The sequence below is a fragment of the Rhincodon typus genome, chromosome 10 (genome assembly GCF_021869965.1).
Source record: "Rhincodon typus isolate 14 chromosome 10, sRhiTyp1.1, whole genome shotgun sequence".
NCBI lineage: Eukaryota > Metazoa > Chordata > Chondrichthyes > Orectolobiformes > Rhincodontidae > Rhincodon > Rhincodon typus.
The window spans coordinates 49,881,640-49,905,558 of record NC_063341.1 but is presented as its reverse complement, the minus strand read 5'-3'; the positions used below and the strand labels follow the sequence as shown (position 1 = coordinate 49,905,558).

General features: G+C 40.2%; 1 protein-coding gene across 6 annotated transcripts in view; it reads left to right on the top strand.

Annotated features, from left to right (window-relative positions):
* Window positions 1-23,919, top strand: part of LOC109926683 (ERI1 exoribonuclease 3) — a 204,221-nt gene that overhangs the window by 12,365 nt on the left and 167,937 nt on the right. For 3 of the 6 annotated variants that reach the window (XM_048602398.1, XM_048602397.1, XM_048602402.1), the window contains exons 2-3: window positions 19,839-19,886; window positions 20,109-20,406. In XM_048602398.1, coding sequence (XP_048458355.1) covers window positions 19,839-19,886; window positions 20,109-20,406 — 346 coding nt within the window. Of the gene's footprint in view, window positions 1-9,128; window positions 9,149-19,838; window positions 19,887-20,108; window positions 20,407-23,919 lie in introns of those variants that run through there. The other 3 variants (XM_048602399.1, XM_048602400.1, XM_048602401.1) reach the window with 2 other exon arrangements.

The following is a 23,919-nucleotide window of genomic DNA, read 5'->3' as shown; positions in this document are numbered from 1 at the left end:
CCTAAGCCCCTACCTTCATTCACTTCTTTGTAAGATAGCTCTATTAGGTTGATGGCTCACTTGTATTGATCAACACGTCCCTTCCAACTGCCACATTGGTGCCTTGGCTCATGTGTTATCACTAACTTTCCTGCTGCTTGTTGCTCGTTCTTGTTTCCCTTCTGTATTTGCTTGTAATAGTCAGCTGCTGCATCTCACTAGTGTGCCCATTAGTAGCAAACATGGGACAGAAACAACCTGTGATTAGAGGAGCAGCCAGAAGGTGAGTGGCAGCGCAGGAGTATGAGTACCAGAGACACTTGTGTTGGGAATCCTTCGAAGTCAGAATAAATTTCTCATCTCTGAAAATCAGCCATTGTATAATGAAAATTATCCCCCAGAGGCATAAGTTATATCGCCGCGGCATGTGAACCACTTTTGGGAACCATTGCAGTATGGATAAATAGAATTTGCTCTAATTAAATATTGGGAACAAAATGCCATTGTTTTCAGTGGTGTTGTGGTGAAAGGTATATGGTTGATGCATGTTGATCTTATTCTTTTTAAGAGTTTAGATTTTAAACTAGTGGCAAGTGGGTGTTGATCTATTTTTATGAAGGAGTTTAATTAGAAAAAAAAGACAGTCTCTTTCTGGAACCATGATTTTAAATCAGTGTGTGCCTCCTGGAGTGTTAATGGAAGTTTCCTTTATATTGTAGGAATCTATAACAGGAGAGAACAAACATTGATAGATTAATTCAGGATTAACCTTAGCTAAGGAAACCCAGAGATATAAAAGTTTCGGTCAGTTAAAAAGGGACCTGACTGAAATTGGAAGCAAGAATAATTTATCCTCAAAAAGAGGATTTATACCAATTAAGGGAACCAGTTAAGTTACTTCAGTGTAATGGTTTCAACTTATGAAAATCTCCAGACCAGAATTGTGCAGTTAGAAATCCGCATTGGTTATTCAAAGCTTAAGAAGTCTAAGGTCTCTGTGTGAATATTCAAGGAAAAGGCTTCATAGCTTACATGACCCGAATGGAGGAAAAAGCGGGTAAATACAATCTACAGATTTGATTGGGTAGGACAGTTTCTCTGGATTTTCATTAATTGTAAAGTGATGGTGTCAGGGAATAGATAAGACTTTGTTTTGGTGGGTGTGTGAAATTTTTCAAATTGTGTTATGCATAGATATCTTGTTTTATTTGTTGTTTCTTTCTTTTGTGTAATGGACTTTTTTTTTTGTTAAGACCAACTTAGCAGCCTGGCATATTTATGTTTCAGTGAAAGACTGCCATGTTAAATTATAGAAAAGAACAGAACATGATCTGTCAAGCTGGATTTCATTCTGGGACTGATTTGTCCATTAGTAACATCAACTGGGATATAACAGTGTCTGCAATAAACTTTGTTTCCTCGCTGCAGACTCTGTCCCTTTTGCAGTCTGATGCAGAAGCAAACTTTTCACAACCTCAGTATAATTGACCTGAAGTGAACTTCAAGTAGCATTCATGCCACATTCATTTTCACTTTGTCTCACCATTCCCTATCTATGTATCTGAGTTTCTCCAACTCAGGCCACTTAAGTATCCCTGATTTTAAATGTTCCACAATTGTTGGCCATTTAATCTCTGAATTTTTCTCCCTTCCCCGCACCCCTCCGGCCCCTTTCCTTCATTATCATCCTTTAAAATACACTTTGAACCCTCTCTTTTTTTTAAGCATTTGGTCATGTGGCCTACTATTTCCTTACAAGACCATAAGATGTAGGAATAGAATTAAACCATTCAGTTCTTCGAGTCTACTCTACAATTTAATGAGATAATGGCTCATTTGATAATCTTCAACTCCACTTTCCTGTCTTTTTTCCCATAACTCTTGATTCTCTTACTGATTAAAAATATGTCTATCATAACCTTGAATAAACTTAATGACTCTGCCACAGCGGCCCTTTGTGGTAAAGAATTTCACAGATTTGTTACCATCTGAGAGAAGAAGTTTCTCATCTCTGGCTTAACTGGGTGACCTCTGTCTCTGTGGTTGTGCCCTCTAGACCTAGACTGTCCCACAAGAAGAAACAACTTCTGCACATATAATTATGTTTTTTGAATGGAAAACCAAGAACTCTTCTAAAGTTTCTGCTTGGATAAGAAACTTTGGCACAAAAGAATAATATTCATGTTGGATCTATTTTGTGTCGAAAACAATGTTTTTTGTCAGCAAAGTAATAAATAGCTTATTGCAGCACATTCACATCTATCTGATATTTTGTTTCAACAGATCAATAAATAATTTATCAGTTGCTGCTGTTTACATGAAATGATCACTAAGATTAATCTTTTCCACAAAATATGTACATTTGTTTGGTGATTCTATAATTGTTAATGACTTGCAATTGTGGCCAGAAAATGCCAATAGTTCAGTTAATTTTCGGAATTTTTATTTACCAATTCCTAGATCTTCCCATTTGAATGACGAATCAGTCCACATTTGACAACGGCTGGCTTGTGGTCAGAAACAAGAGTACGGGATGGCCTCCTTTGGTGCATGCCATTCTTTGGTCTGTGTCTCCATGCATTGAGGGATTCTGAACAAGTTTCTCCTCATCCTTGATGGAGTTTTTTTTTTGAGGAAGTAACCAAGAAGATTGATGAGAGCAGAGTGGTAGATATTGTTTACTTGGACTTTAGTAAATCTTCAACAAGGTTCCACATGGTAGACTAATTAGTAAAGTTAGATTACATGGGATTCACGGTAACCTTGCTAATTGGATACAAAATTTGGCTTAACAGGAGGAGGTAGAGGGTGGTAATTGAGGGTTGTGTGTTCCACAGGAATCGGGGCTGGGTCCATTTTTTGTTTGTCATTTATATAAATGATATAGATGAGAATATAGAAGGCATGGATAGTAAGTTTGTGGATGACCCCAAAATTGGTGGTATAGCGGACAGTGAAGAAGGTTTTCTAAGATTACAAACAGTAAAAATGGATTGACAATGATAGTCTGGATGAGGAGTTTGTTATAAGCTTTTGATGTAGTTTCTTAGAACAGCATACTCTGGAACCAACCAGAGAGCAGGATTAATTAATGATCTTAATGCAAAGGTGCTTTTCGTACCAGAGTTCACATTATGAATGAATTTGAAAGGGAGAAGAATGGGTTTAATACTAGTATTTTATAAACTGAAACAAAAATTGCTGGAAAAGCTCAGCAAGTCTGGCAACATCTGTGGAGAGACATCAGAGTTAACGTTTCAGGTCCAGTGATCCTTCCTCAATCAACCCGAAACATTAACGCTGGTTTATCTCCACAGATGCTGCCAGACCTGCTGATTTTTTTCCAGCAATTTTTGATTTTGTTTCTGATTTACAGCATCCGCAGTTCTTTTGGTTTTTATTAGTATTTTATAGTTGGGTAATGACAACAATGAGCATAGAGAGATAGAAATATAGAAAATAGAAGCAGGAGTAGGCCTTTGAGTCTGGTCTGCCATTCAATATAATTATGTTTTATCTTCTAACTCAGTACTCTGTTCCCACTTTCTTCCCATTTCCTTTGATTCCTTTGGCCCTAGGAACTATATCTAATGTCTTCTTGAAACCATTCAATGTTTTGGCCTCAGACCACTTTGTGACAGACAATTCCTCAGTTTCCACTGGCTGGGTGAAGAAATTTTCCCTCCTCTCAGTCCTAAATAAACTACCTCATATCCTAAGGCTGTAACCCTGGTTCTGTACTTCCCAGTCATCAGCAACATCCTTCAAGCATTATCCCGTTTATAGATTTCTATGAGATCACCCCTCATTCTTCTAAGCTCTAGTGAATATTGTCTTAATCAATCCAGTCTCTCTCCATAAGTCAGACCTACTATCCCAGCAATCAATCTTTGCTGCACTTCCTCCATAGCCAGAACATCCTTCCTCAGGATAAGGGGACTGAAAGTGCACACAATACTCCAGGTGTGGTCTCACTACGGTCTTGTACAAGCATAAAAACTGAGATAGCCGAAATGAACTGGGATACTAGACTAGGAGATAGATCAATCACGAAGCAGAGGCAAATGTTTAAAGGATATTTCAGAGTAAGTATATTCCTACTACAAAGAAAAAATGTAAAGGGAGGACCCACCATCGTGGTTAACTAAGGAAATTGGGGAAAACAGCTTTAAAAAGTGTAACATGTTTAAGTTTTAAAAAAAAAACAACTGTACAAAGGTGAGTGGCGGGACAGATGATTGGTCAGAATGTAAAGAATGACAGAGAAGGACTAAAAGATTAAGCAAGAAAAAGAAATGAGTATGAGAGAGACCTACTTATAAATGTGAAAATGGCTTGCAAACATTTCATGTATTAAAAACAGCAAGTAATGTAACTATACATCAGGAGCTGGAGAAAGAGAGGAAATTGGTGAAATTACTATTACTAGGGAAGTGATACTGAACAAATTAATGGAGCTGTGGTACGATAAATATCTGGGTCCTATTAGACTTCATCCTCAGATCTTTTTTAAAAAAGGTGGCTAACAAAATTTGTGGATGAATTAGAATTTTTTCAAAATTTGCTACATTCTGGAATGGTTCTGTCAGACCATCTGAAGAACAGTGGAAGACAGAAAATCAGAAGTTATAGATCAGTTAGCCTGACATCTGTTAAGGAGCCTATAACTGCAGACTTAGAAAAACTGAAGGCACTTGTGAAGAGTTAGAATGATTTTGTGAAAGGGAAATCATGATTAGCCACGATTAACCAGTTTTCTGGAGTTCCTTTAAGGTGTGGATTAAGGAGAGCCCATTGATGTACTGTGCTTAAATTTCTAGAGGGCATTTGACAGCATGCCACATCAAATGTTGCTATGGAAAATAGTAGCTCATGGTGTGGGGATTAGCAAACTAGCATCAATAGAAAATTGGCTGGCTGGCAGAAAACAGAAAATATGTTTAAATAGGTCTTTTCCTGATTGATAGGATGTGACAACTGGGGTCCCATAAGAATCTCTTGTGGGGCTTCAACTTTTTACAGTTTAAATCAATGACTTAGATGAGGGGAGCAAATGCATTGTAGCTAAATTTACAGATGTCACAAAACAGAATAGGAAAGAATTAGAGAGAAAAAAAAACTGCAGATGCTGGAATCCAAGGTCGACAAACAGGAGGCTGGAAGAGCACAGCATGCCAGGCAGCATCTGGAGGAAAGGGGCAGTCAATGTTTTGTCCAGATAGGAAAGAATGTTGAGCAAAGGATAGAACAAGATTGCAGACCTAACTAGATGGGATATGGTCCATGAGTTGGCAAAAATCTTCCAGCGGAATGTAATGTGGGGAAATCTGAAGTAGTTCACACAGTTACGAAGACTAAAGAAAAAGTGTTACGTAAACAGAGAAATCCTGCAGAATTCTGAGGTGCAGAGAGATCTAGGTGTTCTGGTATATGAGTCACAAAAAATTAGCATGCGGGTGTAGCAAGTAAATAAGAAAGCTAAAATGATGCTAACCTTTATTACAAGAGGAATTGATATTCTGTTTCCAGTTCTGTAGGGTGTAGGAAAGATTACATCTTGAATACTATGTGCAGTTTTGGTCTTTTTTTAAGGAAGGATCTAAAACATAGTAGATAATTCAGAGCACGTTTACGAGATTGTTACCTGGAATAAGCAAGTTGCCTTATGAGGAAAGGTTAAACAAAATGGGCTTTTTTGTGCAGGTTTTGGGAAGAATTGGTTAAAGTATACAAGATTCTGATCAGTTTTGGCAAGTGTATTGAAAAGATGTTTCTCCTAATAGGTTAGTTTATGACGACTGAGCCCTTGTATTACAGATGAGGAGACCTTTTTTTTCCCTGAGGGTTGTGTACGTTTGGAATTCAGCCTCAAAAACCTTTAGAGATGTGGTCATTGAGTATTTCTAAATTTGTATTAGGCAAGGGGATCAGATGTTTTCAGAGATGGCTGGGAAAATGGAATTTGCTCAGCCAACATCTAATTGAAGGGTGGAGCAGGATCAAAGGCCTGTTCATGCTCTGAGTTTGTATGCAAAATAATGAACTTTTATAGAATATTCATTTTACATATGCAGACTTTAGCAGGACTCTATTAGAACTTTCTTCCCTCAAGTTTCAGTTACGTTTGATTTGTCAACATCTGACATCACCACTTCAGCAATTAGCATAACTGTTCATAATGCACCCCATCACCACTCCCCACTAACCACAAAGTTATTGTCAGGGCTTCTGAGTCAGTGAGAAAAATTCTTTACTGGTTTAATTAATCTGCCCCTCTGCAACCTTGTTTCTTTTGAAAGATGTTAATTCTGGACATTCTGTGAAGGAGGATGTGAACTGTCCACTAAGGTGATTGTGCCTTCTTCCCTTGCATTTGTGCTGTTAACCAGGCCTGGAAAGGTTAGCACTATTGATGATTTGTTGTTTCTGTCAATGTCCTGGTCAGTATTGAATAAGTAAGGGTGAGGATGAACCAAAGGATTCAATGCTTGGTTGGATTTGGTTCTAGTCCCAGATCCCAGATTAACTCCTGGGTCAAAATACTGGCAGTTCTGTACCTTATGGCAGTGGTTTAAAGTAACAGCCTCTTTTGTACAATAGTGATCCTCCTCCTTGACCTTATCCAAATCGGCCTTTGCGATACCTGGTTGTTGAGAATGCAGGAGACTTGGGATCTGAGTATTTAACCACCTGAGTTTTAGGAGCTTCAAAGGACTGTACAATTTAGCAAAGCGTTTGAAGCAGTCATCAGCAAATTGTAGGCCATTATTGAAAATGACCGTATCTGGGAGGCTATGTGTGTTGAAAATCTCTTTTTAAGTATAGCGATTACCGTGGTTGATGTGGAGCTGAGTTTTCACTTGACCTCAAGCCATTGGGAGTTGTAGTGAATGATGATAAAAAAGATTTAGCCTTGATGATCAGTGTTTCCACCCTGAGCCTCTCATGGGTGAGGTGAGAATGATGAGTTCATTGAGGGTTCTTTGCCATCTTGCCTATGGATAGCGCATGTTGCACAATTGGACACCATTGTCTTCAGCACGCTCTGGAAGAGAGGCCTTTACTACTGTTGCAAAAATGTTGTCAGGGCCCATAGCTTTTGTAGTATCCAGTATCTTCAATAGCCTTTTTTCATATCAAATGGAATGGATCAATTTGGCTGAAGACTGGGATCGGTGATGGTGGGGACCTCCGGAGGTGGCCAAGATAGATCATCCATTTGGTACTTCTAACTGAAGATTGCTGCAACTGCTTCAGCCGTACCCAGAGTTTTATGGGCCTAGTTGACCTTTTGATATACTAGGCCACCAGATGGAGTTGCAAGCTTGATATTGCCCAGTTGTCTGTTGTGTGAGTTTTGGAGAATATCTAGCCTCAGGACCCGCGGTAATTATTTGGTTGTTTAGAGAGCAGAAAACTATGTTGATGGAATTAGCTGAGATCTTGGTACAGAATGAAGTTAATGGGAATGTCTGCAGGCCAATCAGTGATGCAGTATTGCCATACCTGTGTACATTTGCATTACTGTTCTGAGCTGTACAAATTTCTTCCATTTTCTGAGCGGTGGCTGAAAGAAACTTGGTCAACAAAGAAACATAAAACATCCAAGTCCTCGACAAAGTGGAAATCACTCGGTCTAGGGTTAGAACATAAGAACATAAGAACCAGGAGCAGGAGTAGGCCATCTGGCCCTTCGAGCCTGCTCAGCCATTCACTAAGATCATGGCTGATCTTTTTGTGGCCTCAGCTCCACTTACCCACCTTCTCACCATAACCCTTAATTCCTTTACTGTTCAAAAAATTATCCATCCTAGATTTAAAAACATTCCATGAGGAAGCCTCAACTACTTCACTGGGCAGGGAATTCCACAGATTCACAACCATTTAGGTGAAGAGGATCCTCCTCAATTTAGTCGTAAATCTGGTCCCCCTAATTTTGAGGCTATGCCCTCTTATTCTAGTTTCACCCGCCAGTGGAAACATCCTCCCTGCTTCTATCTTATCTATTCGCTTCATAATTTTATATGTTTCTTTGAGATCCCCCCTCGTTCTTCTAGATTCCAATGAATATAATCCCAGTCTACTTGGTCTCTACTCATAAGGCAACCCTTTCGACTCCGGAATCAACCGAGTGAATCTCCTTTGCACCCCGTCCACTGCCACTATATCCCTTCTCAAGTAAGGAGACCAAAACCGTACGCTACTCCAGGTGTGGCCTCATCAGCCCCCTATACAGCTGTAACATAACCTTCCTGCTTTTAAATTCAATTCCTCTAGCAATGAAGGACAATATTCCATTTGCCTTCTCAACTACCTGTTGTATCTGCAAACCTATCTTCTGCGACTCATGCACGACGACATCCAAGTCTCTCTGCACTGCAGCATGCTGTAATTTTTTTATCATTCAAATAATAGTGCTTTTTACTGTTATTCCTCCCAAAATGAATGACTTCACATTTATCAACATTGTACTCTATCTGCCAGACCTTTGCCCACTGACTTAAACTATCTATATCCCTCTTTGAACACTCTGAATCCTCTGCACACTTTGCTCTACCACTCATCTTAGTGTCAGCCGCAAACTTTGCCACACTACATGTCATCCCCAACTCCAAATTATCTATGCAAATTGTAAACAATTGCGTCCCAACACTGATCCCTGAGGCACACCACTAGTCACTGATTGCCGACCAGAAAAGCACTCCTTTATCCCCACTTGCTTCCTATTTGACCAATCCTCTATCCATGCTAATACGTTGACTGTAATGCCATGCACCATTATCTTATGCAGTAGCCTGTTGTGCTGCACCTTGTTGAATGCCTTTTGGAAATCTAGATACACCATACCTACTGGGTCCCAGTTGTCCACCACTCTTGTAATGTCTTCATAGAATTCTAGTAAATTACTTGAACGTGACCTGCCCTTCATGAACCCGTGCTACGTCTGCCCAGGGTTTTTCAACGATTCAGGACAAAAGCCGTGGTCTGCAATTTTCTTGAATGTATTCTATGGGGGCTGCAAATTACACAAGACATGTTGTAATCATTGGATTTGGCTTTTATCTTCACCAGCTACTTTTTGGTAAGGAGGATCGCCATTGGCTTGTGATCTGTCTGGATTGTGAATTTGAGACTGAGAAAGTACTCCAAGAACTTTACACAGGCCCAGGTGACTGTCGGGATCTCTTTTCTGATGACTTTGTAGTGCTGCTTTCGAGCAGGCATGGTCCTAGAGGCAGAGTAAACTGGTTGTTGGGAACCACAATGTTGGATCTGGAACAAAACACTCCCTAAGCCAGTGGAAGATGCGTTGGCTGCAACACTGGTGGGCAGATCTGGGTTTGTGCAGACAGGAGCAGGCTCTTGGTTACTGAAGACTGCTTGGTGACTCTGGTACCGAGCCTGGTCCTATTTCAGAAATTTCTGTAGTACTTGATGTGTGCCGGTTTGGGTAGGAATTTGCACAACTGCTTAGCTATGCCTATAACCTCTGGATGAGTTGGAAACATTTGCAGCCATCTTCAGCCAGAAGTAGCAAATGGCTGATCTATTTTGGCCACCTCTGGAGGTCCCCACCATCACTGATACCAGTTTTCAGTCAATTTGATTCATTCCATTGGATATGAAAAAAAGGTACTGGACACTGCAAAGGCTACGAGCCCTGGTAACATTCTTGCCATAATACTGAAGACCTCCCTTCCAGATTGTGCTACGCCCCAGTCAGGCTGTTCCAGTATGGCTATAACGAGGCATCCACATGATAATGTGGAAAATTGCCCAGCTATGTCCTGTATGCAAAAAGCAGGACAAACCCAATTTGGAAAATTACCACCTATTCTCAGTCTATTCTCAAACATTAGTGAAGTGATGGAAGGGATCGCCAACAGTGCTGCCAAGCATCACTTGCTTAGCGTTAATCTGCACACTTACACCTAGTTGGATTCTGAAAGAGCCACTCAACTCATGACTTCATTGAAGCTTTGCTGCAAACATGGACAAGAGAGTTGAACCCAAGAGTTGAGGTGAGCATCATCACTGCCTTTGACATGAAGACTGCATATAACTGAATGTGGCATTAAGGAGCCTTATCAAAAATAGTCAATGGGAATCTGGGGGAAACTGTTGCTGCTTGGCGCAAAAGGAGGTTGTTATAATATAGTCTTCACAGCATCAGGGCATCTTTACAGGAGCTCCACAGGTAGATATTTTCTCAAAAAGCAGCCTGTTCACAGATTTTAAAACCCATCCCTGGGACTTGAACCCAAATCCCCTGGCTCATAGGAAGGGATACTATCAACGCACCACCTGAAACCATCAGTTCCACGTGTAGAATCTTTGCCCAATAATCTTCAGCTGTTTCATCAATGACTTCCCACCATCGTAATGTCAGAAGTTGAGATGTTCATTGATGATTGTGCAGTGTTCAGCGTGACTTATGACTCCTCAGGCACTGAAGCAGTCCATGGTCCAAATACAATAAGACCTGTGCAGAATCCAGGTTTGGGCTGACAAGTGGCAATTTAACATTCATGGTCCACAAATGCCAGGCATTGACTATCCAGCAAGAGACAATCGCACTGTGACCCCTTGACATTCAATGGCATTACCATTGCCGAATCCTACTTAAATCAATGTCCTTGGGGTTACAATTGACCAAAAAGAATATCAATGAATGTTTTTTATATGGACTGACAGAAGGCATTTGATAAAGTCCCATGTGAGAGATTGTCAACTGAAGTAGAAGCTCATGGAATTGGAGCCAAATTACTGATGTGGCTGGGATATTGGTTGAACGGTAGGTGACAGAAAGTAAGGATGATGGGTAGGTACTCATTGGCAGGAGTGACCTGTGGAGTCTCAAGGATGTGTGTTAGGGCCTCAATTCACTATTTATTAATGACGTAGAAAGTTATATATCCAAATTTGCTGATGACACAAAGTTAGGCAGCAATGTAGACGGTGTGGGTGACAGCATAAAATTACAAAGTGATTTAATAAACTCAGGGAATGGGCAAAACTGTGTGGCAGATGAAGTTCAGTATAAAAAAAGTATGAGGTTATCCATTTTGGACCAAGAAAGAATAGATCCCGGTACTTTCTACGTAGTATGAAGTTAAGTACAGTGGATGTCCAAAGAAAGTTGGTGTTTCAGTTACATAGATCTTTAAAATGTCACAAGTGCAGAAAATAATCAAGAAAACCCATGGAGTACTAACCATTAAATCTATAGTACAAGGGTGCAAGGATGCATAAATTATGCTACAGTTATACAAAACTCTACTTAGACTCTTTTTTAAGTAGAGCAAGCAAATCTAGGCACCAGGCCTTAGGAAGGATATATTAGCCTTGGAAAGAGTACAAGAATGAAACCTGGACTTCAGAGGCTATGAGGAGCGATTATACAAGTTAGCCTGTTTTCTCTTGAATTTAGAAGATTAATGAGTAATGTGATCGAAGTTTTCAAGATACTAACAGCATAGATAAAGACAAACTATTTTCACTGGTTGGAGATTCTAGAACAAGGGATCATAGTTTGAGAATTAGAGCCAGACCATTCAGGAAAGGTGTTAAGAAGAACTTCTACACACAAAGAATGGAAGATGTTTTGAACTCTTTTCCACAAATGATGCAGGATCAGTTGTTAATTATAAATCTGAAATGGATAAATGTTTTGTTAAGCAAAAGGATAAGGGCCAAAGGCACATATGTGGAGTTAGTCTGAAGATGAGCCTCAATCTAATTAAATGGTAGAACAGGCTCAAGCGTCTGATTGACTGACTCCTGTTCCTGCATTCCTATAAAAGTCAAACTGAACTCGCCATATATGTACAGTGGCTGCAAGAACAAGTCAGAGGCAAGGAATACTACAGTGAGTAACTCCCAGTCTACTATCTATGAGGCACAAGTCAAGAGTGTTTTGGAATATTGCTACTTGTCTGAATGAGTGCTGCTCCATCAACTCAAGAAGCCTGACACCATCCAGGACAATACAGCCCACTTAATTGGCACACATCTACAATAATGCTCCCAACAGTGTGTACCATCTGTAAGATGCACTGGAGAAATTCACCAGGGTTCCTACGACAGCACCTTCCAAACCCACAGCTATTATCATCTAGAAGGAAAGGGCAGTGGATATGAAGAAATGCCATCACCAATGAATCCCCTTCTGAGCCACTCACCACCTTCACTTGGGAAGGTATTGGTGGTTGCTTCACTGCCACTGGTCAGAATCCTGGAATCTGCACTCAAACAGCAGCACTATCTAAACCAATTGGACTGCAGTTGTTAAATAAGGCAACGCAGCACCATCTTTTGTAGGGCAAAGAGGGATGGCCAAGCCCGTGTCATGTGAATGAATAAAAAAAAGGCAGACATAAGAACAGGTCGCATGAACCCCTTCATTTTACCTAAAATGAAAGACACAGTCCCAAACCATAACAATCTTATAAACCTCTTAATTATGTGTTTATGGAATATCTTACAGGTGCCTACTAAATAGAAAACAAGTGCACACAATACGCCCTAACACACTGGCCACGCTGCCCTACATTAAGAATAGATCAGAATTGACAACAGGACTCCTACAACCGCTATGAATCATGGTAGCACACAAACCCACAGCCACTCTACGACGAACACTCACAAGGATTAAAGACTCCATTCCCACAACATGCAGAACCAAAGTAATTTACAAAATACCATGCAACAACTGCTACAAACATCACATTGGAAAGAAACTAGCCATCAGAATACACGAATATCATGCAGCAGCAAAACGACACAACAACCTTTCCTTAATATCAGTACACTCTGACAATGAAGGCCATCAGTTTAACTGGGACAATGTAACCATAGTATCTCAAGCCAAACATAGACATACACAGGAATTTCTCGAAGCATGGCTCTCAACTCATAATGCAATCGACAAACATATAGAATTAGACCCCATATACAAACCCATACAGAACAAAATTGGAAATGACACTACTCACCATAACAGACCAGACAGTATAAATTCCAAGCGGAGGAGAACAACATCGCTTCATTGTAGGCCTCACTGATGATGTTACCGAGCACGGTTACGAAACGTCTAAACGAAAACAAGCCAGCTCGGTGAACAAGTCAACAACCTCGTACATAGTTAATACATGCCCCTTTTTCCATTCAGATTTTTGTTTGGGTCATTGCTCTTTCATGATATTTCATTGAAGAATAGATTGTTTTGAGCAGAATATATTTTCTAGGTTCTTTTAAGACTTTTTTAGAACGATTCCCACTTCCACATCATCATTATCTGCCAATAATTTTGTCCACTTTGTTTCTCCGACTTCAGTTTAATATTGGCACTTCTTCAATCTATTACCCTGGTCTTTGTCACACTTGGTCTTTAAGATAATAGTTGAAATAAATAACTTGGGTTATGGTAATTATTGCCTAGACGTTCCCTCATTGCCTCGTGGTGGGCTGGTTCAGATGATTAAGTCACCTGAGATCCATGGTGAGTTGGTAAGTTGGATACAAAAATGGCTTGGTTATAGAAGACAGAGTAGTTCCGGAGGAGTGTATTTCTGACTGGAGATCTGTGACCAGTGGTGTTCCACAAGGATCAGTATGGGAACCTCTATTGATTTGTAATGTATACAAATGATTTGGATGAAAATGTAGGTAGTCTGATTAGTAATTTTGCAGATGACATGAAAATTATTGGAGTTGTGGATAGTGAAGAAGGTTGTCAAAGGATACAGCAGGATAGAGATCCGTTGGAAAGCTGGGCGCAGAAGTAGCAGATGGAGTTTAATCCAGACAAGTGTGAATTGATACATTTTGGGAGGTCAAATGCAAGAGTAGATGGCAGGACAATTAGAAGCATTGATATACAGAGGTATCTTGAGGTGCAAGTCTATAGCTCCCTGAAAGTGGCAACAGAAGTGAATAAGGTGGTAAAGAAGGCATACAGCACACTTGCCTTCATCAATTGGAGCATTGAGTATAAATGTTGGCAAGTCATGTTGCAGCTTTATGAAACTTTAGGAGGCCACATTTGGAGTAATGTGTGTAGTTCTAGTTGCCACAATATAGGAAGGATGTGGAAGCTTTGGAGAAGGTGCAAAAGAGGGTCACCAGGATGTTGCCTAGATTGGAATGTATTAGAGGTTGGACAAACTTGTATTCGCTAGAGCATCAGAAGATGAGGGGCAACTTGAAAGAAGTATATAAAATTATGAGTGCCAAAGATAAGATGGATAATTGGAGTCATTTTACCAGGGTGGAGATGTCAAATAGTAGGGGACACAGCAATATGGTTGACTCTTAACTGCCCTTTGAAATGGCTGTAGTAAACCAGTTGGTTCACATGACAATTACGGATGGGCATTCAATGTTAGCCCGGTCAACGACACCCATGTCCCACAAACGCAAAAAAAAATTAAACTACCGATTGTCATTTGAAAAAGAGCGCTAATGTTCTTCAGTGGAAGAAATGCCTTCCTGGTCAGACCTATAGTGACTACAGAGCCATGTGGTTGACTCTTAATTGCCCTCCGAAATTAACTAACAAGGCTCAAAGGCTCACCATCACCTGCTCAAAGGCAGTTAGGAATGGGCAAGAAATGTTGGTCATACCAGGGGCATTCGTATCCCAAGAACAAATAAAGAATAACAATAAGCAAATGGAATGCATATTCTCTCTGCGTACATCATTCTGATTAATGACTTCTGGGATGGTCGAAATCCCCGTGATTTTGTTTTACTTATTTCCATAATTTGCATATTTTACGTACATCTTTCTGCATTTCCCAATTATTAGGTGGCCTGTTGGCTATACCAGTTTGTATCTTTGTCTAAATGGATTCCATTTCAATCTTACCGAAGGCTACAACACTTTTTCTAATTCCATTATGTTATCTCTATTGAACGTAACTACTTCACCTCCACTTTTCTCCCCTCCTATCTTTCTCTGTTATGTTCTATCCTGATGTGTTCATTGCCCACTTCTAAATTTTCTGTAGTCATGTTTTACTAATTTCCACAATATCCAGTTCCTCATAAAGTGCTATTGCTTCCACTTTTGCTGCTTTATTATGAGCAATACATTGTTGGTCAGTTCAGACTCAATTTTAGTGATAGTTCTTTGCAATCTTCCTTTTAAACATCTTTCCATAACACTCTTATCCTTACTTTTGTTTGTCCTTTGCTAGACTTTCCCTTTTCATTCATATTTAAGTTTGTTTCATTTCTTGTAGATTCCTCTCTATCACCCCATCCTCATCATAATATTTTAAATCCTCTGCCCCGTCCAAATTTACTCTTCACTGTGGTACACCAGTTCCATTTCCATTCAAGTGGATCCTGTTCCATCAGTATAGTTCCTTCCTGTCACCATACTGCTGCCAGTGTTCCATGCAAAAATGCCTCTTAAGGGGTGAGGGACAAATCTAGAACGTTACCTACAGAACATAAAGGATCTTCAACTGATCAGATGTTTTTATTAACAGTTGTTTCCTGTGGATTAGTGTTTGTGTTTCCACAAGATTAACCCTTGCCTGTCGACAGGAAAACTGTGAATTAAAAAACAACCCTATGAACTATATAACGGCTGTATTTGGAACTGTATCATCTAATTCTGAAAAAGTTGCTGAAAATAATTGCTGTTTCTGGCACTATTTATTATTTTTGGCAGCGAGCTTTCAACTGATTAAAATTATGGGAGATGATATTCAGGAAACAAATTAGTTCAATTTTCTTTCCTTTTTTTGTCTTCTGTAGGATTACAAAGTTCATATACCATGAAGTATGTAAATAGGAAGGTGGGGATGAAATAATGGGGAGGAATCTACAAGAAATAAAAAAAAATACATGAGTGAAACAGGAAAGGGGGAGATGGCAGCCTATTGTAATATCACAGGTCTAGTAACCAGAGCCCCAGGCTACTATTCTGGGGACTGGGTTAGAATCCCACCATGGCAGAAGGTGAAGCATGAGTTTAATAAACAAAACAATCTGGAATTAAAAATGTCCTGTTTAATGGCGACCAAGTAACCATTGTCAAGTTTTAAGAAAACACCCCATCTAGGTAACGAATATCCTTTTAAGAAAGGAAATCCGTGATCCTTAGATGATCTAGTATGGTCATATAATGCAATGACTCACAGCAATGTGATTGACTCTTAACTGTCATCTGAAATTGACTAGCAAGCTACTCAGTTGCTCCAGAACTAGCCGTGCCCATAGCCAAACTGTTCCAGCACAGCTATAACACTGGCATCTACCCAACAATGAGGAGAATTGCCCAGCCATGTTCTGTACACGAAAAGCAGAACAAATAGACCTAGCTGATTTATCGCTCATCAGTTTATGCTTCATCATAACTCGGGCGATGGAAAGTATCATCAATTGTGCTATCACCAATTCCTAGTTTGGGGTTCTGCCAAGACCACTCAACGCCTGACCTCATTACAACCTGGAGTGAAGCATGGAAGAAAGAACTGAACTGCACAGGTGAGCTGAGAGTGACTGCCCATGATATTAAGGCAACATTTGAGCAAGTGTGGCATCAAGGAGCCCTAGCAAACTTGGAGTCAGTGGGAATTGCAGGAAATCTTTCTGCTGGTTGGAGTCATGGCTATCACAAATTAAGATGTTGTGATTTTTTTTTGAAGTTCAATCATCTCATTGGTGATCATTGCAAGAGTTCCTCGGTAGATACTTTCCAGTCAACCTCTTCAGAGATATTACATGTGGAGATGCTGGTGTTGGACGACAGGTTTATTTGAAAATGCAAGCTTTTGAAGCTCAGCTCCTTCCTCAGGCATATTGTGAGAGAGAGGGTATAAGACACAGAATTTATAAGCAGAAAGGTAACAACCCTAAAACTGGCTGCCTCTTGTTAAGTCTTTAATCAGTTAGGAAGGAGACTACTGATTAGAAGGCAAAATCCAGATTCCCTTCAAGTCATTGTCCCAAGATAATTACAGGTTTTATCAATATATATACGAGATGACATTTCTGGTTAGACAACGCATTTTAGGGGAGAGGTTTTGTTTAGAATTTATCTGTTTTAAACTGGGGTCAGTTTCTTTTTGAGGAAAACAGAATGTATCTGCAGCCACACAAACATCTTGGATGAAATAATTTGTGTTTGTGTGTGTATGGGAGTATATAGTGTGGTGAGATCACCTGCAGTGTGACATGAACCCAAGATCCTGATTGAGTCTGTCCTTAGGGATATGGAACTTGGCTGTCAGCCTCTGCTCAGTGATTTTGTGTTGTTGTGTATCTCGAAGTCCACCTTGGGGGACTCTTACCTGAAGATCAATGGCTGAATGTCCTTGACCCCTGAAGTGATCCCCAACTGGGAGGGAGTACCCTTGTCTGATGATCGTTGTGCAGTGTCCATTCATATGTTGTGGTAGTGTTTGCAAGGTCTCACCAATATACCATGCCTTGGGGCATCCTTGCCTGCATTGTGTTAGATAGACAACATTGGCCGAGTTACATGAGTATCTGCCATGTACATGGTGGGTGGTGTTCCCACATGTCATGGTAGTATCCATGTCAATGATCAGACATGTCTTCCAGAGGTTGCCATGGCAGGGTTGGGTGGTGTTGTGGTCGCTGCTGTCCTGAAGGCTGGGTAGTTTGCTGCAAACAATGGTCTGTTTAAGGTTTGATTGTTTGAAGGCGAGAAGTGAAGGTGTAGGGAAGATCGTGATGACGTACTCATTGTGTTGAAGGCTTTGAAGAACATGGCGTAGTTTCTCCACTCTGGGGAAGTACTGGATGACAAAGGGTACCCGATCAGTCGTATCTCGTGTCTGTCGTCCGAGGAGGTCATTATGTTTTTCGCTGTGGCACAACTGTATTGGCAATTGATGAGTTGAGAATCATGTCCTGTTCTTATGAGGGCATCCTTCAACGCCTTCAGGTGTCCGTCACGATCCCCCTCACCCGAGTAGATCCTGTGTATGCGTGGGGCTTGTCTATAGGGGATGGCTTTTTTTTAATGTGTTTAGGGTGAAAGCTAGAGAAATGCAGCATCGTGAGGTTGTCTGTGAGCTTGCGGTAGATTGAGGTACTGAGGTGTCTGTCCTTGATGGAGATGCATGTGTCCAAGAATGAGACTGATTCTAAAGAGTATTCCATGGTAAGTCTAGTGGTGGGATGAAACTTGCTGATATTACTATGTAGCTGTTTCAGTGATCTCTCGCTATGAGACCAAAGGGAGAAAATGTCATCAACAGATCTGGTGTATAGCATTGGTTGGAGGTCCTGTGTGGCAAAGAAGTCTCATTCGAACTTGTTCATGTAAATGTTGGCATATTGGGGTGCAAATTTGACCCCCATGGCTGCTCTGTGTGTCTGAATGAAGAACCGATTGTCAAAGGTATAGATGTTGTGGTTGAGGATGAAGCGATGAGTTGCAGGATGGTGTCTGGAAATTGGCAGTTGTTGGTATCGAGTACTGATGCTGTTGCAGCAATGCCATCATTGTGGGGGATGCTGATGTAGAGTGCTGAAATGTCCGTTGTGACAAGGAGCGTTTCTGGTTTGACAAGTCCGTGGGTGCTGAGTTTCTGCAAAAAGTCTGTAGTGACAGAAGCTGGGGATTCTTAGTGTACACTGGGTTTCAAGATGCCCTTGACATAGCCAGAGAAGTTTTCACACAGGGTCCCATTGTCCAATACAGTGGGACGTCCAGGTGTGTTGGCTTTGTGAATCTTCAGAAGGCAGTAGATGTCCCCAGTGTGAGAAGTGTACGGGATGAGAGTGCATAGGGTACTTTGAAGGACTGGATCAAAAGTTTTGATCAGTCTGTTGAGTTCATGGATGTTCTCTGGTCGGATTGGCAGGTAGTTGTCTGTAGTGTTCCTGGTTGTTCAGTAGTCTGTTCTATTCTGTATGACGATGGCTGCAAACTGGCAGCCAATGTTGTGATTGGTCTTGAGAGCCTGGATGGCCATGCGTTATGCTTGGGTGATGTTTTGCATCACCTTGTGAGCATAGCTGATGAATCTGGCGCTCACCTGTTTCCTGATGGCTTGAGCATACATGTCGAGCCTAGGGCAGCGACCCTTTGGAGGGGATATTATTACGCACCTCAATAGCAGGTGAGACTCGAAACCGGGCCTCTTGACCCCGAGGTTGGGACATTACTATTGTGTCACAAAAACCCTCATTCCTCAGGGTCATGTACTAGGCCCAACCATCTTCAATTGCTTCACCAATGGCCTTCCCTCTAAAATAATGCCAGAACTGGAGCTGTTTGCTGAAGGTTTGTAATGCTCAGTGCAGTTCACAACTGTTCTGATACTGTCACAATCTTGACATTCAATAGCATTATCATTACTGAAACCCCCTATCAACGTACTGGGAGTTATCATTAATCAAGAATACCGAGGCTGCAAGATCAGGTCATAAAGTAGGAATTCAAGAAGGCAGCTTACCACCACGTCCAGAGCTATTAGATAGAAATGGGCAATAAATGCCAGCAATGCTCTCATGCTGTGAACAAATAAAAAAAGGACAGCATAGCACAGACAAAAATAAGAAAAGACCTTGCTAAGGATTGAAGATAGTTTACAAACTAGTGTAAAAAGAATTATGTATTATTCCTATACTACAGTGTTGCAACTTGAACTGCCTGCATTTTATGTTTTGTACAATACATCACTGCCTGTATGTTTGTTCAAAAAGCATTGTGTTGCACTTCATTTTATTCAACGAAGTTGATATTAATGCTGATGATTACCAGTTTAGTAATATTTCCTGTACTTTTTAACTTCATGTTTGTGTGGTTAGTAAATCCAGGAGTAATATTTGTCAAGTATTTCATTTGGATATTTTTGTTAATCTCCTAGCTTGGTGTTAGAAAGGAAGAAGAAGGGAACGCATTGCCTGAAAAAAAGGTTGTTACTCAAGTGGACATACAAATTTTTGTGATGTAATCTAGCACGTAATCAATAAGATTTGTAAAGGTCCAGAAGCCAGAACAATTGTCAATTGAATATATTAATTTTTCTTTTGAATGTCTGTTGTATTTTGTCATATTGCCATCATTATTAGTTATACAAATCTTCAAGATAATGGTATCCTAATGCTCTGATTTTTTTTTTATTGATTTGTTACAGAAACCCAATGCTGCAGTTTATCCCTTGGATCAGACGTGCCAATTTTCTTCATATTTTGTACAGAGGTTCTGGATTGGGACGGTCTTCAGTATTTTTACTGTCTTCTGAGAGAACAAGGGCAGAACAGGTTTCTAACAAGTGGTACTCAGATATTCATTCACCTACTCTGTGTATTGATAATAACATGGCTTCGGTACAGCAGCCATCATCCAAACAATCATTCCATCCACAAACCTACCACAATTTTTTAGTTTTGGATTTTGAAGCAACCTGTGATAAACAATTGATAAAACCTCAGGTATTTTTTCCACTCATTCTTTTCTTCTATGGATTGGTTAAAAAAAAATTCAAACAATTTATATTTATTAGTGTCTTTATAAGCCAAATGATAATTATCTTGTTCCAAAATGTCGTCATGTTGATCCAGAATTCTGAATATAGGAATAAAACATAGAACTGCAGATGCTGGAAAGCTGAAACGAAACAGACAGTGCTGAAACTCCGCAGATCTGACAGCATCTGTAGAGAGAACAACCAAGTTAATGTTTCGGATTCAGTGACCCTTCGCCAGTTCTGAATATTTCTATTGAGTTTCTCCAGCTTGTTTTACTTTTGTTTCTGAATACAGGAGTTGTTTTCATTTACATGTCCAATTCGTAGCATTGCAGTGATACATTCTGGGAGTCAAGTAGAGATCTATTTGATGGAGCAATGGTCTGATTGTAAATGTCTTTTGTAAATATGTCATTTTAACATTTAATTGCAATAGTGACATCTATTGGCAATTGATCAAAACTGCACTTGTCTTTATTTTGTATTCATTCAAGTTTTCCAAAATTGGATAATTATTGTTGTGCCTCATAAAATATTATTTAGCCACTGTACAGTTGACCTCAGTTAAGTCTAGCAAAGGGTGCCTTGTGCGACCTGAATAATGACAAACCGTAACATCAAATATAACTGAGGGTTGTTAGTCCATTTACCGCTTGAGACTGACTGACTGAAATATTATTTTCCTTGCTGAAATATTACTTTAACCAATAATTTTCAAAATGTCTATTTTCCAATGTAGGCCATAACATTTGGTTCTACTTTGCTGAGCAAGGTGAAACAACTTGTTGTGCATGTAATTTGGTCATTTTTCATACCTAAAAACAGCAATCATATCACCTTTATGGTTACAAGTGAGAACATAGTCAATTGACATAGACAAATCAATGTTCCTAGTCCATAAGCACTAAAGTTAATAATACCCATAGTACTGCTAGAATTGTAGAACAGAGGGACCTGAGGGTTCAGGTACATAATTCTTTGAAGTTTGTGTCACATCTAGACAGGGGGAAACCAAGCGGAGGCTTGGGGACCGCTTTGCAGAACACCTACGCTCGGTTCGCACTAAACAACTGCGCCTCCCAGTTGCGAACCATTTCAACTCCCCCTCCCATTCCGCAGACGACATGTCCATCCTGGGCCTCCTGCAGTGCCACAACGATGCTACCCGAAGGTTGCAGGAACAGCAACTCGTATTCTGCTTGGGAACCCTGCAGCCCAATGGCATCAATGTGGACTTCACAAGCTTCAAAATCTCCCCTACCCCCTACCGCATCCCAAAACCAGCCCAGCTCGTCCCTGCCTCCCTTACCTGTCCTTCCTCCCACCTATCCCCTCCTCCCACCTCAAACCCTACCCCCATCTCCTACCTACGAACCTCATCCCACCCCCTTGACCTAGGTCAGTCCAGGGAGGACAGATATCTCCTCCCCACCTACACTCACCTTTACTGGCTGCATCCCTGCCTCTTTGACCGGTCTGTCTCCTCTCCACCTATCTTATCCTCTATCCATCTTCTATCCACCTCCCCCTCTCTCCCTATTTATTTCAGAACCCCCTTCCCCTCCCCCATATCTGAAGAAGGGTCTAGGCCCGAAACGTCAGCCTCCCTGCTCCTCTGATGCTGCTTGGCCTGCTGTGTTCATCCAGCTCTACACCTTATTATCTAGAGTAGATTAAAAGGTGTTTAACATACTTGCCTTCATTGTTCAGTCATTTTGAGTATAGGAGTTGAGAAGTCATGGTGAGTTTGTGCAAGACATTGGTGAGGCCTCTTCTGTAGTATTGTGTCCAGTTCTGGTTGCCCTGTTGTAGAAAAGATACTTCAAGCTTTCAGAAGAGATTTGCAAGGATTTTGCTGGGTATGGAAGGTTTGAGTTATGAAGAAAGGCAGGATGGACTGGAATGTTTTTCACTGGAGCGTAGGAGGTTTGGAGGTGATCTTATATAGATTTATAAAATCATGAGGTGGGTATAGATAAGGTGAATGGTAGGTGTCCTTTCACTAGGATGGGGGATTTCAAGACTAGGGGACGTACGTTTAAGGTGAGAGGAGAGGGATTTATAAAAGACAGGGACAAATTTTTTTACACCAAGGGTTGTTTGTATGTAGAATGAACTTCCTGAGGAGGTGATGGTTGTGGGCACAGTTACAACATTTAAAAGACACTTGGATAAGTACATGAATAGAAAAGGTTTACAGGAATATGGGACTAGTTTATTTTGGGATTACGTTCGGCATAGACTGGTTGGACCGAAGGGTCTGTTTCCATGCTGTATGACTGTGTGATTGGGTATTGAAGTTATTAAAATTGAAATTGAAAAGAAGCATACACAAGGGGAATCTAGAAATTTTAGTAGACCAGATTCGTGAACATGGTTAATTAATCTAGCATGGGTTTAATTTCCATTTGTTGCATAAAAAATCTTTAAAAATGCACACAATGTGCGGTTTGTGTTCGCATTCAAATATCACAAGTGACAATCAGCATGCCAGCACCTTGTAGTTTACAACATACCATAAGCAAGGTAGCATTTGCAAAGCTATGCCATTTCAAAGGCCATTTGAGTCCAGTATCCCCTGAAAAGCTGATTTAATGATGGATTCCACAGTTGATTAACTATATCTTCAGCATTTCTTTTGAAACATGAATACAAAGGTACTCGGGTATTTTCCTAAAGTTGCTGAAAAATTACTTGGCTAACTTATCAATTCCCCTTTGGTTTCTCAAGATTTCTCCACATGAAATTTGAGTGGGATATTTAACCTCAAAATTTCTGCTTATGCCTCGAATAGACCAGAATGAATTGTAAAACAATAGCCACAAAGACAACTCTGATTTTAATTTTGTCTTTTTTGGCACAAGTAAGTATTTAGCCTCCAATTTGCATATTCCCACAGCATTGCAGCTAAAGTTAGAGCTTCATAGAGTATGGGGAGAGGGAAACAAAATTTGTCTTCCAACACTTTGTAACACCAAGTGCTGGTCGTGGCAACTCACCATGTGAGCCAGTTTAGGTTTTTATTGTACAAGGAATGCAGAGATATAAATAATATTTATTTAACTCTGATGCAGAGTATTTGACTTTGAATGTAATAATTATGTGCCCTTCTATTATACAAAAGATCAGGTATAAACATTTTCGGTAAGAAAAAGGTCTCTTAATGCCATTTCTAACTGTCACTTTTAGCTTAAAAGTTTCTTACTATAAAATCATTTTTTAACAAAACAAAATTTATTCAAAATGTAATTAATAATGTCAGCAGTGTAATGCTTTGCAAATATGTTGTTTATCAACCCAATGTTTTACTTATCACTGTATGTTGTGAAATCCTCATTTAAACTTAATCCTGCATCTGTTATGATATTGTAAAACAACACATTCTGTACCGTATCCCTCTTAACTGAATTCTAAAAGAAAAGGATAAAGTATAACATCATTTCCAAGATGAGCACTTCTCTTCTAATTGCCTTGAATC